General features: G+C 35.8%; 1 protein-coding gene across 8 annotated transcripts in view; it reads left to right on the top strand.

Annotated features, from left to right (window-relative positions):
* SCAPER (S-phase cyclin A associated protein in the ER) overlaps window positions 1-18,123 on the top strand; it is a 562,100-nt gene that overhangs the window by 114,862 nt on the left and 429,115 nt on the right. For 6 of the 8 annotated variants that reach the window (XM_030814840.1, XM_030814837.1, XM_030814839.1 and 3 more), the window contains 2 exons: window positions 12,925-13,187; window positions 16,072-16,302. In XM_030814840.1, coding sequence (XP_030670700.1) covers window positions 12,925-13,187; window positions 16,072-16,302 — 494 coding nt within the window. The remainder of the gene's footprint in view (window positions 1-12,924; window positions 13,188-16,071; window positions 16,303-18,123) is intronic. The other 2 variants (XM_030814838.1, XM_030814836.1) reach the window with 1 other exon arrangement.

Raw genomic sequence — 18,123 nt, 5'->3', positions numbered from 1 at the left:
GTATTCTAGACACTCGTGTTGTGTTGGATATTTTCTACCAGTCTGTCCTTTTCTTCACAGGGTGTTTGGCACAGCAAAAGTTTCAATTTTGATGAAGTACGATTGATTAGTTTTTTTTTTAATATATCATACTTTTGTCGTCAAGTCTAAGAATTCATTGTCTACCCATAGGTTCTGAAGGTTTTTCTCTTACATTGCCTGGAAGTTTTATAGTTTAAAATTTTATTACTAAACCTGTGATCCATTTTGAGTTAAATTTGTATAAAGTGTGTGTTTTAAGTCAAGGTTCATTTTTTGCCTATGGATGTCCATTTACTCCACTAGTTTGTTGAAAATTCTTGGCCAGGCTTGGTGGCTCACCTGTAATCCCAGCACTATGGGAGGCCAAGCCAGGAGGATTGCTAGAGTCTAGAGGTTCACGTCCAGCCTGGGCAACATAGTGAGACCTTGCCTTTACTAAAAATAAAAAATTAGCTGGGTGTGGTGGCATGTGTTTGTGGTCCCAGCTGCTCTGGAGGATCGCCGCATTCCAGCCTGGGGGAGAGAGTGAGACCTTGTCTAAAAATAAATAAATAAAAGAAAAATTCTTTTCTTTCTCTGTTGAATTGCATTTGCAATTTTATAAAAAATTAGCTGGCCATATAAGCGTGGGTGTATTTCTGGGTTCTATATTTTGTTTCATTGATTATATGTTTGTTGTTCCATCAATTCTATACTGACTTGATTAACTCTGTGGTAAGCCTTAATGTTGGGTAGAGTGATTGCTTCTTTTCTTTTTCAAAATTGTTTTTAGCTGTTTTAGGTTCTTTGTCTTTCTATATACATTTTTAGAATAAACTTATTTACATCAAAAATGTTACTGGGAGTTTATAGAACAATTACAATGATAGATCAATTTAGAGATAGTTTATCAATTTAGAGAGAGTATCTTTATTATGCTGAATCTTGCAGCCTATGAACATGGAATGGTCCCTCTATTTCTTTAGGCCTTCTTCGGTTTCATTCATCAGCATTTTATAATTTTCAAGACAGACATTCTGTACTTTCTTGTTGGACTTATAACTATTTCATTTTCTTTTTGCGATTATAACTTTTAAATTTAATTTCCACACATTTATTATTAGTATATAGAAATGCAGTGGACATTTAGAGTGTTGGTCTTGTATCCTGCAATTTTACTGAACCCATATAATTCTTGGAGTTTTTATGTGTATTCTCTGGGATTTTCATGTCATCTAAAAATAGGGACAGTTTTATTTCTTCCTTTCCTGTCTGTGTGTCTTTTTTCCTATGTTTGTGTTTTGTTTTTTGTGGCACTGTCTAGAATGTTCAGTACTGTATTGAACAAGCTATTGAATAAGCATAGTGATAGGAGACACCTTTCCCTTGTTCCAGATCTGGGAGGAAAGCAATTTTGCACCACTAAGTATTATGTTAGCTGTAGGTATTTTTGTGGATGTTCTTTATCAAGTTGAGGAAGTTACCCTCTATTATGATTTAATGCAAATTTTTACTATGAGTGGATGTTGGATTTTGTGAAATGCTTTTCTTGTATCCGTTGATATGATCCGATGATTTTTGTTGTTTAGCCTATTGACAGTGGCGAATTACATTGATTGATTTTTTTTTCTTTTTTTTGAGATGGAGTCTTGCCCTGTCACCCAGGCTAGAGTGCAATGGTACGATCTCAGCTCACTGCAACCTCTGCCTCTTGGGTTCAGGTGATGTTCCTGCCTCAGCCTCCCGAGTAGCTGGGATAACAGGCACGCACCACCATGCCCAGCTAATTTTTATGTCTTTAGTAGACACGGGGTTTCACCATGTTGGCCAGGCTGGTCTCGAACTTCTCACCTTGTGATCCGCCCACCTAGGCCTCCCAAAGTGCTGGGATTACAGGCATGAGCCACCGTACCCAGCCCATTGATTTTTTTTTAATATTATTATACCTTAAGTTATAGGGTACATGTGCACAACGTGCAGGTTTGTTACACAGGTATACATGTGCCATGTTGGTGTGCTGCACCCATCAACTTGTCATTTGCATTAGGTATTTTTCCTAATGCTATCCCTCCCCCAGTCCCTCACTCCACGACAGGCCCCAGTGTGTGATGTTCCCCACCCTGTGTCCAAGTGTTTGCATTGTTCGGTTCTCACCTATGAGTGAGAACATACAGTGTTTGGTTTTCTGTCCTTGTGATAGTTTGCTGAGAATGATGGTTTCCAGCTTCATCCATGTCCCTACAAAGGACATGAACCCATCATTTTTTATGGCTGCATAGTATTCCATGGTGTATATGTGCCACATTTTCTTAATCCAGTCTATCATTGATTGACATTTAGATTGGTTCCAAGTCTTTGCTATTGGGAATAGTGTCGCAATAAACATACGTGTGCATATGTCTTTATAGTAGCATGATTTCTAATTCTTTGGGTATATACCCAGTAATGGGATTGCGGGGTCAAGTGGTATTTCTAGTTCTAGATCCTTGAGGAATCACCAAACTGTCTTCCACAATGGTTGAACTAATTTACACTCCCACCAACAGTGTAAAAGCATTCCTGTTTCTCCACGTGCTCACCAGCATCTGTTGTTTCCTGACTTTTTAATGATCACCATTCTAACTGGTGTGAGATGGTATCTCATTGTGGTTTTGATTTGCATTTCTCTGATGACCAGTGATGATGAGCATTTCTTCATGTGTCTTTTGGCTGCATAAATGTCTTCTTTTAAGAAGTATCTGTGTTCATATCCTTTGCCCACTTTTTGATGGGGTTGTTTTTTTCTTGTAAATTTGTTTAAGTTCTTTGTAGATTCTGGATATTAGCCCTTTGTCAGATGAGTAGATTGCAAAAATTTTCTCCCATTCTGTAGGGTGCCTGTTCACTCTGATGGTAGTTTGCTCTGCTCTGCAGAAGCTATTTAGTTTAATTAGATCCCATTTGTCAATTTTGGCTTTTGTTACCATTGGTTTTGGTGTTTTAGTCATGAAGTCTTTGCCCATGCTTATGTCCTGAATGGTATTGCCTAGGTTTTCTTCTAGGGTTTTTATGGTTTTAGGTCTAACATTTAAGTCTTTAATCCATCTTGAATTAATTTTTGTATAAGGTGTAAGGAAGAGATCCAGTTTCAGCTTTCTACACATGGAGAGCCAGTTTTCCCAGCACTGTTTATGAAATAGGGAATCCTTTCCCCATTTCTTGTTTTTGTCAGGTTTGTCAAAGATCAGATGGTTGTAGATGTGTGGTGTTATTTCTGAGGCCTCTGTTCTGTTCCATTGGTCTATATATCTGTTTTGGTACCAGTACCATGCTGTTTTGGTTACTGTAGCCTTGTAGTATAGTTTGAAGTCAGGTAGTGTATTGCCTCCAGCTTTGTTCTTTTTCCGTAGGATTGTCTTGACAATGTGGGCTCTTTTTTGGTTCCATATGAACTTTAAAGTAGTTTTTTCCAATTCTGTAAAGAAAGTCATTGGTAGCTTGATGGGGATGGCATTGAGTCTATAAATTACCTTGGGCAGTATGGCCATTTTCACAATATTGATTCTTCCTATCCATGAGCATGGATTGTTCTTCCATTTGTTTGTGTCCTCTTTTATTTCATTGAATAGTGGTTTGTAGTTCTCCTTAAGAGGTCCTTCACATCCCTTTTAAGTTGGATTCCTAGATATTTTATTCTCTTTGAAGTAATTGTGAATGGGAGTTCACTCATGATTTGGCTCTCTGTTTGTCTGTTATTGGTGTATAGGAATGCCTGTGGTTTTTGCACCTTGATTTTATATCCTGAGGCTTTGCTGAAGTTGCTTATGAGGTTAAGGAGATTTTGGGCAGAGACGATGGGTTTTTTAAATACACAATCATGTCATCTGCAAACAGGGACAATTTGACTTCCTCTTTTCCTAATTGAATACCCTTTATTTCTTTCTCTTGCCTGATTGCCCTGGCCAGAACTTCCAACACTATGTTGAAGAGGAGTGGTGAGAAAGGGCATCCTTGTTCCAGTTTTCAAAGGGAATGCTTCCAGTTTTTGCCCATTCAGTGAGATATTGCCTGTGTGTTTGTCATAAATAGTTCTTATTATTTTGAGATACATCCCATCAATACCTAGTTTATTGAGAGTTTTTAGCATGAAGTGCTGTTGAATTTTGTCAAAGGCCTTTTTTGTATCTATTGAGATAATTGTGGTTTTTGTCTTTTGTTCTGTTTATATAATGGATTACATTTATTGATTTGTGTATGTTGAACCAGGCTTGCATCCCAGGGATGAAGCCAACTGGATCATGGTGGATAAGCTTTTTGATGTGCTGCTGGATTCCGTTTGCCAGTATTTTATTGAGGATTTTAGCATCAATGTCCATCAGGGAGATTGGTCTAAAATTCTTTTTTTGTTGTTGTGTCTCTGTCAGGCTTTGGTATCAGGATGATGCTGGCCTCATAAAATGAGTTAGGGAGGATTCCTTTTTTCTATTGATTGGAATAGTTTCAAAAGGAATGATACCATCTCCTATTTGTACCTCTGGTAGAAGTCGGCTGTGAGTCTGTCTGGTCCTGAGCTTCTTTTGGTTGGTAGGCTATTAATTATTGCCTCAATTTCAGAACCTGTTACTGGTCTATTCAGAGATTCAACTTCTTCCTGGTTTAGTCTTGGGAGGGTGTATGTGTCCAGGAATTTATCCATTTCTTCTAGATTTTCTAATTTATTTGCGTAGAATTGTTTGTAATATTCTCTGATGGTAGTTTGTATTTCTGTGGGATCTGTGGTGATATCCCCTTTATCATTTTTTATTGTGTCTATTTGATTCTTCTCTCTTTTCTTCTTTGTTAGTCTTGCTAGTGGTCTATCAGTTTTGTTGATCTTTTCAAAAAACCAGCTCCTGGATTCATTGATTTTTTGAAGGGTTTTTTGTGACTCTATTTCCTTTAGTTCTGCTCTGATCGTAGTTATTTCTTGCCTTCTGGTAGCTTTTGAATGTGTTTGCTCTTGCTTCTCTAGTTCTTTTAATTGTGATGTTAGGGTGTCAATTTTAGATCTTTCTTGCTTTCTCTTTTGGGCATTTAGTGCTATAACTTTCCCTTTACACACTGCTTTAAATGTGTCCCAGAGATTCTGGTATGTCATGTCTTTGTTCTATGTGGTTTCAAAGAAGATCTTTATTTCTGCCTTCATTTCGTTATGTACCCAATAGTCATTCAGGAGCAGGTTGTTCAGTTTCCATGTAGTTGTGAGGTTTTGAGTGAGTTTCTTATTCCTGAGTTCTAGTTTGATTGCACTGTGGTCTGAGAGACAGTATGTTGTGGTTTTTGTTCTTTTACATTTGCTGAGGAGTGCTTTGCTTCCAATTGTGTGGTCAATTTTAGAATAAGTGCTATGTGGTGCTGAGGAGAATGTATATTCTGTTGATTTAGGTTGGAGAGTTCTGTAGATGTCTATTAGGTCCGCTTGGTGCAGAGCTGAGTTCAAGTCTTGGATATCTTTGCTAACCTTCTGTCTCATTGATCTGTCTAATATGGACAATGGGGTGTTAAAGTCTCCCTTTATTATTGTGTGGGAGTCTAAGTCTCTACGTAGGTCTCTAAGGACTTGCTTTATGAATCGGAGTGCTCCTGTATTGGGTGCATATATATTTAGGATAGTTAGCTCTTCTTGTTGAATTGATCCCTTTACTATTATGTAATGGCCTTCTTTGTCTCTTTTGATCTTTGTTGGTTTAAAGTCTGTTTTATCAGAGACTAGGATTGCAACCCCTGTTTTTTTTTTGCTTTCCATTTGCTTGGTAGGTCTTCCTCCATCCCTTTATTTTGATCCTATGTGTGTCTCCGCACATGAGATGGGTCTCCTGAATATAGCACACTGATGGGTCTTGACTCTATCCAATTTGCCAGCCTGTGTCTTTTAATTGGTGCATTTAGCACATTTACATTTAAGGTTAATATTGTTATGTGTGAATTTGATCCTGTCATTATGATGTTAACTGGTTATTTTGCCCATGAATTGATGCAGTTTCTTCCTAGTATCCATGGTCTTTACCATTTGGTATGTTTTTGCAGTGGCTGGTACCGGTTGTTCTTTTCCATGTTTAGTGCTTCCTTCAGGAGCTCTTATAAGGCAGGCCTGGTGATGAGAAAATCTCTCAGCATTCGCTTGTCTGTAAAGTATTTTATTTCTCCTTCACTTATGAAGCTTAGTTTGGCTGGATATGAAATTCTGGGTTGAAAATTTTTTGTTTAATAATGTTGAATACTGGCCCCCACTGTCTTCTGGGTTGTAGGGTTTCTGTCGAGAGATCCACTGTTAGTCTGATGGGCTTCCCTTTGTGGGTAACCCGACCTTTCTCTCCGGCTGCCCTTAACCCTTTTTCCTTCATTTCAACTTTGGTGAATCTGACAATTAGGTGTCTTGGGGTTTGTCTTCTCGAGGAGTATGTTCATGGTATTCTCTGTATTTCCTGAATTTGAATGTTGGCCTGTCTTGCTAGGTTGGGGAAGTTCTCCTGGATAATATCCTGAAGAGTGTTTTCCAACTTGGTTCCATTCTCCCCATTTGTTTCAGGTACACCAGTCATACATAGATTTGGTCTTTTCACATAGTCCCATATTTCTTAGCTTTGTTGATTTCTTTTTACTGTTTTTTCTCTAATCTTGTCTTCTTTCATTTCATTAATTTGATCTTCAATCACTGATGTCCTTTCTTCCACTTGATTGAATCCACTATTGAAGCTTGTGCATGCATCACGAAGTTCTCTTGCCATGTTTTCAGTTCCATCAGGTCATTTAAAGTCTTCTCTCCACTGTTCATTCTAGTTAGCCATTCGTCTAACCTTTTTTCAATGTTTTTAGCTTCCTCACATTGGGTTAGAACATGCTCCTTTAGTTTGGAGAAGTTTGTTATTACTGGCCTTCTGAAGCCTACTTCTGTCAACTCGTCAAAGTCATCCTCCATCCAGCTTTGTTCCGTTGGTGGCGGGGAGCTGTGATCCTTTGGAGGAGAAGAGGTGCTCTGGTTTTTAGAATTTTCAGCTTTTCTGCTCTGGTTTCTCCCCATCTTTGTGGTTTTATCTACCTTTGATCCTTGATGTTGGTGACCTACAGATGGGGTTTTGGTGTAGGTGTCCTTTTTGTTGATGTTGATGCTATTCCTTTATGTTTGTTAGTTTTACTTCTAGCAGTCAAGTCCCTCAGCTGCAGGTCTGTTGGAGTTTGCTGGAAGTCCCCTCCAGAACCTGTTTGCCTGGGTATCACCAGTGGAGGCTGCAGAACAGCAAATATTGCTTCCTGATCCTTCCTCTGGAAGCTTTGTCCCAGAGGGGCACCCACCTGCATGAGGTGTCTGTCAGCCCCTCCAGGGAAGTATCTCCCAGTTAGGCTACCCTCAAGTGGGCATTAGGGACCCACTTGAGGATGCAGTCTGTCTGTTCTCCGAGCTCAAGTGCCATGCTGGGAGAACCACTACTCTCTTTAGAGCTGTCAAACCTGGACGTCTGAGTCTGCAGAAGTTTCTGCTGCCTTTTGTTCAGCTATGCTCTGCCCACAGAGGTGGAGTCTGTAGAGGCAGTAGGCCTTGCTGAGCTGCTGTGGTCTCCACCTGGCTTGAGCTTCCCGGCCACTTTGTTTACCTCCTCAAGCCTCAGCAATGGTGGGCGCCCCTCCCCCTGCCCGACTGTAGCCTCGCAGGTCGATCTCAGACTGCTGTGCTAGCAGTGAGTGAGGCTCTGTGGGCATGGGAACTGCCGAACCAGGCATGGGAGAGAATCTCCTGGTCTTCCGGTTGCTAAGACCATGGGAAAAGCGCAGTATTTGGTTGGGAGTGTCCCGTTTTTCCAGGTACAGTCTGTCACGGCTTTCCTTGGCTAGGAAAGGGAAATCCCTCAATCCCTTGTATTTCCTGGGTGAGGTGCCACCTAGCCCTGCTTCGGCTCGCCTTTTGTGGCCTGCACCCACTGTCCAACCAGTCCCAATGAGATGAACCAGGTACCTCAGTTGGAAATGCAGAAATCCTTTCTTCTGCGTCAATCGCGCTGGGAGCTGCAGACCGGAGCTGTTCCTATTCACCCATCTTGGTCGAACATCCCCCATTGATTGGTTTTTGAATGGTGAACTGGGATGGCATATCTGAAATAAATTTCACTTGGTCATAGCTTATAATTCTGTTTATATATTGGTATATTTTATATAGTATTATTTTGTTGAAAATGTTTGCATCTCAGTTCATGAGAGATTTTGGTAAGTCGTTTAATTTTTTTGTACTGTGTAATTTTTTTTTTAGCAGAGTAACAATATTAGCTTTGGATAACTTGAGATGTATTCCCTTATCTTCTATTTTATGGAATAGTTTGCATAGAACTGGTGTGAATCTTTTAAAAAGTTTTTAGTTGAATTTGCCAGAGAAACCATCCGGGTCGAGAGAAACTTCTTTCTTTTAAATTGTATATTGAGTTTCTTTAACAGTTATAGGGCTATTCAGATAGTCTATTTCATCTTTGTTGAGTTTTGGTAGCTAGTGGTTTTGGTGGGATTGATCCATTTATTCCATGTCATTGAATTTATTGGCTTAAAGTTGTTTGTAGTATTCCTTTCTTATACTTTTAATGGCTGGAAGATCTGTAGTAATGTTCCTGTTTCATTCCTATTGTGAACATACTTTGTGTGATGTCAGTTATTTTATACTTGTAGAAGTTTAGTTTATGCCTCAGATATGGTTTATCATGGTTAATGTTCTGTGAGCATTTGAAATCTTTTTTCACTGTTGTTGGATAGATTTTTCTATATATGCCATTTCTGTTGGTTGATCTTACGCATTTCTTTTATATTAATACATTTGCTGATTTTATGTCAATAGTTCTGTCAGTTGCTCTTTTTCCACAATGTATCTTGAGTGTCATTTGTTTGGTATTTATACATTTAGGAATGTATCCTGTATCCTATGTTTTGTGTTCATTATGGAATGATGCTTTTTATCATTATCCAATGTATTTTTTGTCCTTAGTAATTTTCTTTGTTCAGGATTCTCTATTTCTTACCCTCTCCTGATTTATTAATGTTTTCATGGTATATCTTTTCTATTCTTTTACTTTCAGCCTACCTGTGTTTTGTATTTAGATGAGTTGCTTTTAGATAACGTATAGTTTAAGTATATTTTTAAGTATATACATATCTAAGTATATACTTATGTACTGGTTTTGTAAGCTCAGCTCCCTGCTTGACCACACATATATATGTATATACTTAAAAATATACTTAAACTAATACTTAAAAACATACTTAAAGTATACATATGTATAATAATATATGTATTATATATTATATACCCACCTCATGCAGGTGGGTGCCCCTCTGGGACAATATATACATATATACATATATATGGGACATATATACATATATATACACACACACACTTATGTGTTTAAATAATTAAAGAGTTTATAGAGTCCCAGCCTGTGGGATTTAATTTGGATATTTAGAACATTTACATTTAATTATTGATAAATCTGTTCATTTTATTGTTTCTGTTTTCTCTCTTTGAACTGCTTTGCATTTCTTGCCTGTCTATGGGGTACTTGAAAGTTTTTTTGATTCTCTTTTGATTTACTCATAGTATTTTAAACAATATTGATTTGTATGGGTTCCTTAGTGGTTACTTTAGGTATAACATTATACATATGTAATTTATCACAGTCTGCTGATACTGGCATACACCACTGTGAGTGAAGTTTAGAAACCTTACATTTTAATTGGTTTCCTTGACTCTCTCCATTTTAAAAATATAATTTTTTCAAATATTTTATCTGTGTACATTGAGCACTGCTTCAGTTGGTGATACAATTTTGCATTACTATGAAAGATGATTCAAAAAATTCATGAGAAGGATAATTATACAGATGAGTCCCAACTTATGACTTTTCAACTTTATGATGGTGTGGTAGCAATATGCATTCAATACAAACCATATTTTGAGTATCCATGCAATCTTACCCAACAGCTGAAAGTGTTTTTCACTATCAGTATAGTATTCAATAAATTACATGAGTTATTTAACACTATTATAAAATAGGTTTTGTATTAGATGATTTTGCCCAACTGTAGGCTCTTAGTGTTCTCAGCATATTTAAGGTAGTCTAGGCTAGTTATGTTTGGTAGGGTAAGTGTATTAAATCCATTTTTGATTTGATATTTCAAACTTACTGTGTATGGGTTTATCAGGTTGTGACCACATTGTAAGTTGAAGAGCAACTTGTATTTACCTCCATTTTTAACCTTTCCAATGTTCTTTTCCTTTTTGAAGTTTCAAACCTTCTTTTATTATTTATTTATTTATTTACTTTTTTGAGATGGAGTTTTCCTCTTGTTGCCCAGGCTTGAATGCCATGGTGTGATCTCAGCTCACTGCAACCTCCACATCCCAGGTACAAGCGATTCTTCTATCTCAGTCTTCCAAGTAGCTCGGATTACAGGCATGTGCCACCATGTCTGGTTAATTTTTTTGTATTTAGTAGAGATGGGGTTTCACCATGTTAGGCTGGTCGTGAACTTATGACCTCAGGTGATCCACCCCCCTTGGCCTCCTAAAGTGCTGGGATTACAGGCATGTGCCACCACGCCTAGCCTCAAACCTTCTTTTGTTAAATTTCATTTCTCTTTTGGGAACTTTCTTTAGCCATTTATTAAAGGTGGTTTTGCTAGTGATTTATTCTCTTGGTTTTTCTTTTATCTGTGAATGCCTTTATTTTCCTTTCATTCTGAAGGATATGGTCACCACATATATTAATAAAATTCATAGTGGGCAGTTCTTTCAGTCCCTTGATAAATGTGCCACTTCCTCTTGGTTTCCATTGTTTCAGATGAGGAATCTGCTGTGATTTGAATTGTTGTTTCTCTATAGGTAATATGTCTTCTGACTGCTTTCAAGATTTTTTTGTGTGTATTTAGTTTTCAGAGGTTTAATTATGATGTTTCTTTGTCTTTAGTTTTGAGAGCTTTAATTATGATGTGTCTTACTATGGACTTTTTTGGGTTTATCATATTTGGGATTCACTTACTTTCTTGAATTCACAGTTTTCTCTGTTTCACTAAATTTACGAATTTTTCAGCCATTATTTTTTCAATGCTTTTTCAGTATTGAAAAGTATTTCTTTTTCCTATACTCTCCTTCTTGAACTCTAGTAACTCAAATACTGTCTCACAGGTTCTGAGATTGTTCTTGGTCTTGTGATACCTTTGCAACAAAAGTATCAAACCAACTTGGCATCACTTCCTTTCCTCCTACCGGTTTTATAAGCTCAGCTCCCTGCTTGGCCACCCTCACAGTAAGGAGGGGAGAAGTGGAAGCAGGACTGACTCATATCACCTTGTTGCTGTAGCTTGGGGTAGGATCCTAGCTCCCTGCTGGGTTCTGCTGACATAAGGAAAAGGAAAGGGGGAATCCCAATGTCAAACAAATCTGCCCCCCACTACTTTTTCTGCGTCCCACTACTTTTTCTGCCTCCTTGATGCTGGTGATAGCAGAAGCTCAGCTTTCTATAGGGCCCTGCTGATACTGGGTGAGGGTGAGAGCTAGTGAGAGGAGGCTCTGTTCACTATTGGGCCCTACTGATGCTACTTGGATAGGGGAATTGGAGTACCATCTATTTCTGTTAGGTGGGAGATGGAAGTTAAGCTCCCAGTTTACCCCTACTGAAACCATGGGGAACAGGGTTTCCACTGGTGTTTGGCTGCAGTAGAGTGGATATTGCTAAAGAGATTTTCTGTTTTGTTAGGCCACTCTTTTTTCTGTGCTTTGTCTTGGCAAAAGAGGCATTTCTTGATGCCTACTTTGTCTTTGCCTATTGATATTTTTGGAGACTGTTGCAGCTTCCTGTCTGGAATATATAGGAGGCAGTAAGGAAACCCAGGGAACTCACCAGTTTGCTGCTTTTCAAGTCCCCCAAATCCCAAGGAAGTCTACTGTAGTCTATCTCTCAGAGTCTTCCTATGCTTGATGTGTTTTATCTAGGGTTTTTAATTGTAAGATGGAGGGCCTGAAATGAAGGAATGGTTACTTCATTTTGGCCAGAACTGGAATTCTTTATATTAGTTTTGAAAGACTGTAATTAGCCAATAAAAATTTAAAATTGGGGCTATAAGCACCACTATACATATAAATACCTCAACATTGTCATATTTGAGAGAAAGATTCTTATTTATTTTAGGCTACTTTTTGTGATTTTTTAAGGCTATTTTGGTGTGTGGCTTTGAACGTAGGCCCTTAGTTTCCATGTATGTGTGGTGAAATATTAGACTAGATCGTCTGGGGTGCTATCAATTAATATCCTATAATTTTATCCTAAAAATAGTTTATTTAAGTCAAGGTATGCTGTTGGTGTTGGGATAGAGGAAAGAACTTGGACTTTGGAGGTAGATGTTTGGATTCTGAAAGATGAAGAGACAGTTTTTATATAGCCATTAGGATGGACACCAGAACCAATGTACCTAGACTAGCATTTTGGCATTACCTTTACTCTGTGTGTGATCTGGGATAAATTACTTAATTTCTCTTTGTCTCAGTTTCCTCATTGCTTAAATGGGTATGATAATACTGATCTTATAGGATTATTGTGAAGATTAAAAGAGATATTATATATAAAGCACTTAAAACAGTGCTCACACATAGTATTCACTATTTAAATATTTATTATTACTCACTGACTATATGGCCTTAGGTCAGCCTTAATCTGAATTTCAGTTTTGTCATTTGTAAAGTAGGAATAATTATACATACATTTATTTAAATATGTAAATACAAATATACATTTTGTGCAATACTTACTCTCATGTTTGTATATTAGTTATCTTTGTTGGGAATTAAATTGGAAAATGTTTCTATTCTATGAGTTTCCAAATATTTTTATCATCTAAATAAATCTTGATTTGTTTTTTACTTTAATTGCATAGAACGGAAAGATGCTGAAGGATGGGAGACTGTTCAGAGAGGAAGGCCTATTCGTTCTCGATCAACAGCAGTGATGCCAAAAGTTTCATTGGCAACAGAAGCTACAAGATCAAAGGACGACAGTGATAAAGAAAATGTATGTCTTTTACCTGATGAAAGCATACAGAAAAGTGAATTTGTTGGAGATGGATCTTCTAATACTGTAGAATCTCATCCCAAAGACTCATTACACTCTTGTGACCATCCTCTTGCCGAAAAAACCCAGGTAGTACATTCTGAAAATCCTTTTACTGTCTTTTTCAAAGGTGTATGTGTACACGTGTACTGGAATGTCTTAGTTTTGTACTTCATTTTTTAACTTACTGTGAAAATTCTCAGGTCTATAGACCTATAGAAAAGTGGCAAGAATAGAACAACGAACTCCTCCCATACTGTTCACCTACATTCACAAATTAATATTTGCCACATTTTTTCTTTTCTCTTGTTACATATTACACATACATGTTAAATGCTTAACATTTGAGAGTAATGTGCAAACATCATAAGCATTCACCTTTAAATCCTAGAGCATGGATCTCCAAAGAACAAAGACATTTATTTATATAACCACATTACAATTATAAAATTCAGAGAATTTGATATCTATGTATTATTTAATTTATAGTCTATATTTAAAGTTTTTTAGTTTTCCCAATAATTTTTTTTTAAATAGAATTTCCTCCAGGATCCAATGTGGAATTACTGAGTTCACTTGGTATGTTTCTTTAATATATTTCACTGGATATAGTTCCTCAGCCTGTCTTTGTCTTTCATGACATTGTTTTGAAGAATACATTGTAGGGTTTTTTTTGTACATTGTCCTTTGTCCATAATTCAATTTAGCTTATGCATTTTTGATAGGAATAAAGTAATTGTCCTTAGTGTCACATCTAGAGGCATATGATATCAGTTTGGTTAGGTTTGTTATTAACTTTGAGTACTTGGTTAAGGTGATGTCTTTGTGCCTCATTTGCAGTGTTAAAATTTGAACTTATTCTACTTACTGAAAATTGAGTGTAATTTGCTAATAATATTTAATATAATTCCTTAAAGTTAATATTCCCAGTATTTCTTCTGTGAGTTGAGTTGATGTTTATTTTACTTATTTGATGAACTAGTTTATACTTTTAGGTATTTGTTTATATAAAGGTTCATGTTCCGTTGGTGTAATTTTATGTAAAATGACTAATAAAATATAGGAGCTTTTTTTTAATATCATACTACAGGAACTAAATAGATCAGTTGTAAAATGGTTGTAGTATCTTTGGTCCAGAATAATATCTGCTTTTTAAAATTCTCTCTCTTTTTACCTGTAGGATTTTTTCAATTGGAAATGCCCCTCAAATTCCTTATCTTCCTTTTATGATGAGAATGACTCAACATTGTTTCTGATCTATAAACTCTTTAATGTGTATTGGTTTTATGCCTGTGTGAGATTACAGATTCCTTTTGGGCAGTATTTTATGTTGCTTTTTAATTTCTCACAATATGGAAGAGTCCTAAATGCATAGGAAGTAATTGGTATACATTTGTTGGATGTAACTTTAAGAAACTCTTTAGTGTTGTAAGCTACATTAGAGATACTTAGTGAATAAACTACTTTTTATAATACTTAACAAACAGCTAGCATTTTTGCTGTGTTCAGCTAAAAAATATAACTTACTATAAAAATTATGCAGTGTGTGTAGTGAATAAACCTATATGCTATTGAGATTTCAGGAATAATCTGTACATAGAACTTTTCGACAAGTAAACTATTGCTAAAATTTTTCAGTATAAAAGTTCACTGCTGATGGCAGCCAAGTTAATGATATTTCTTTTCTCCACTGTCATTCTAAAGATGGAATTAGCATATTAATGTCTTTACTTCATAGTTTAGCTTTGATTTTGTTATACAAATGATACTGAGTTTTTTAATAAGTGGGATTGAGTAGTGTACACATAAGTAATGCTAATATAAATATTGCCAAGAAGATTATAAACCATGGTGACTGACATATAAATAATGTTGATAGCAGTATAAACAATGTTATATCATTTAAATAATGCTTATGCTAAAGTCAACACTTTGGGACACTTTAAGTTCTGACCAATAGTAGAATTTTTAAAGTAGTTTATGAGACTTAGCCAAGTTTGATATTTGTATAAATAATTAATCAAACTGGGGGGAGGTTTATGGCCACTGCAGCGTTTATCTAATGTTTATTTAAGAAGTGACGGGAGTTTTAAATTCATAATTTTAGATTTTAGTTCTTTGACTTAGAGTACCATTGGAAAACACAGTACTATTGTTTCTCTTCTCTGTCCAAAGTAAAAATAAAGGCTTGACTCTACTAAATTAGAATGTTTTTAAAAAATGGATATGTATTTAGCCTAAGCCAGTGTTTGCTTTTTATATTGTATTTACATTTCTGTTGGTTTGTTATTAAATATTCCTAAAGGGGAATGGGGAAGATGTCTGAATCTAAAGTGTATGAATGTCATAATGAGACACTACATGCTTTCAATCTTCACCCTTAGGTCATGCTTTTTCAGATCTGAGAATTGGGATCATGTACCATATGAATTTTTAACAAAGATACTTTGAGATCATGTTAATATTATCTGAAGAGAATAAGTTTTATATTTTTGTGTAAAATACCCTCCAAATATATTGTTGTAAAAATTGCTTTCAGGATTTTTTCAAAAGTGCTGAATGTCCTCATTTGATATTAGACAGTCTTTGCAAAAGACCATGTGAATACTTTTGGTTGTATGAGTATAATGCAGTGAGTGAATGCCTCATACTTGTGACTAGATTTCATTTTTGAAGGATATAAAATACTCATCACAAATTGGCCTACTACAAGAAAATTACAGTATAAATTGCTTAATTTCTTAGAAAACTTTGGATAGCGCCCAGTACATAGTAGGCATGCAAATAAAATTTGTGCTTAATGGTCCCTGTCCTTTTGTTACACTTGAAACATACAAAAAAGATGAGTAAATTTTCTGTCATCCAGTCAAGTACCTCTTCATAGTTAATAGGTTAAGCAAAATCATCTCTTCTTCTAAAGTGGAATAGTTGGTATTTTTTAATTATCTCTGATTCATTCTCTACGTTTTGTTAGTTCACAGTGAGTACGTTGGATGATGTGAAGAATTCTGGCAGTATTCAAGACAATTATGTTCGAACTTCTGAAATATCTGCTGTCCACATTGATACAGAGTGTGTTTCAGTTATGCTGCAAGCTGGTACACCTCCTTTACAAGTAAATGAAGAAAAATTTCCAGCAGAGAAAGCAAGGATAGAAAATGAAATGGACCCTTCAGATATTTCAAATGTGAGTGCTGCTAACTTGGTAAGAACAACTTATCAGAATTCTGAGTATATTTAAGAGGCATAAACCCCAATAATAATAAGTTGTATGATTTATACTTTTAAAGCATTTTTATATATGTTATTTCATTTTAACATTTTATTCTTTTGGTAAACTTTTGATATAGTTAAGATTCTTGTTTTTTAGAGGAAGAAAGTGAGATTGTGAGAGTTAAGTGACTTGTTCAGAATCATTTGGTTTGTATGTGATTTGATTAAATGCTGTTAGCCCAGAATTAAGAATCTAAACTAGTAATAATAAAGTCTTCAATGCTACATCTAGCATTCTGATAGATGGAAAATGGTGTCTGCTAGACTTAGTTTTAAAAACTTTCTTAATGGAGTACTTTAGACAGCCACTATCATTTGCTTGGAGTTGGTCTTTAAGATGAAATTTATTTACCATCCCTATTCCAGAATCTCTAAAAATGCATTGATTTGTGATTATTTATAGATTTATGGTTTTGGATGATAACGTATTTCTACCCATCTCTTCCTTTTGCTCATTTTAGTATTAAGATACTTGACCTGGGGATAATCCAGAATAAATCATGCTAACTTTGTTTAAAAACTAACTTTCCAAAGAAATAGGCACATATAAAAAGCTGTGAAAAATTACTTAAATTTTATTTTTTAAAGGCTGTCGTGCACTTTAATTTCTTCTAAAATTTAATGCCTAATGCTGACAGATCTTAACAACACATGGTATTAGGTAAAATTATACATTTTATAGGGATAATAACAGTAGAGATGAAACTTGATATAGGTTGTTTAAGGGTAAAAAGGAAAATAAAGGTTATAGTAATACAAAAACCAAATGTTTAGATTCTTTTAATAAGGTAGAACAATTGATTTTCATCTTGTGTCTTTTAGTAATGAACATTTCTAAATGTTGAACATAATTATGGTCAAATAAGTAGTGAGTTTATTGTATGGGGTGGAATTTGGTCATTTATTTTGTTTTAGTAGTTGTATATCAAATTGTATATTTTTCAGTTTGATTCTGTGAGAATCAAATTTCAAAATTTTAAAAGAGGAAAACTATCTCATACTTAAATAAGTATGAAATAATTAAAAATTCTTACCTCATTTTTATTTTCATCACATACATAAACTTGCAGAGTCATAAAACCTTTTGGTTATTTTGAGGGTCAAATTTGCATACTTGAAAGAAAATAAATCCTGCTTTAATGTGGATATTAGTGTATTCTTAGAGGTCTTAAGAATACTTTTGTTTTGACAAACCAAGAGTGATAAGGTGATAAGCACCTTATTGTTTAGTTTCCAAGTATAGAGTTACAGAGAATTCCTGTAGTGATGAGACAACTGTTTTTTCTTTTCTTTCTTTTTTTTTTTAAATTATGCTTTAAATTCTAGGGAACATGTGCACAATGTACAGGTTTGTTACATAGGTATACATGTGCTATGTTGGTTTGCTGCACCCATCAACTCGTCATTTACTTTAGGTACTTTTCCTAATGCTATCCCTCCCTGACCCCCCTACCCCCTGACCAGCCCAGGTATGTGATGTTCCCCGCCCTGTGTCCATGTGTTCTCATTGTTCAACTCCCACCTATGAGTCAGAACATGCGGTGTTTGGTTTTCTGTCCTTGTGATAGTTTGCTTAGAATGATGGTTTCCAGCTTCATCCATGTCCCTGCAAAGGACATGAACTCATCCTTTTTTAATGGCTGCATCGTATTCCCTGGTATATATGTGCCACATTTTCTTAATCCAGTCTATCATTGATGGACATTTGGGTTGGTTCCAAGTCTTTGCTATTGTGAATAGTGCTGCAATAAAC

The sequence above is a fragment of the Nomascus leucogenys genome, chromosome 6 (assembly GCF_006542625.1).
Source record: "Nomascus leucogenys isolate Asia chromosome 6, Asia_NLE_v1, whole genome shotgun sequence".
Lineage (NCBI taxonomy): Eukaryota > Metazoa > Chordata > Mammalia > Primates > Hylobatidae > Nomascus > Nomascus leucogenys.
This window is presented reverse-complemented; position numbering and strand designations above follow the sequence as displayed.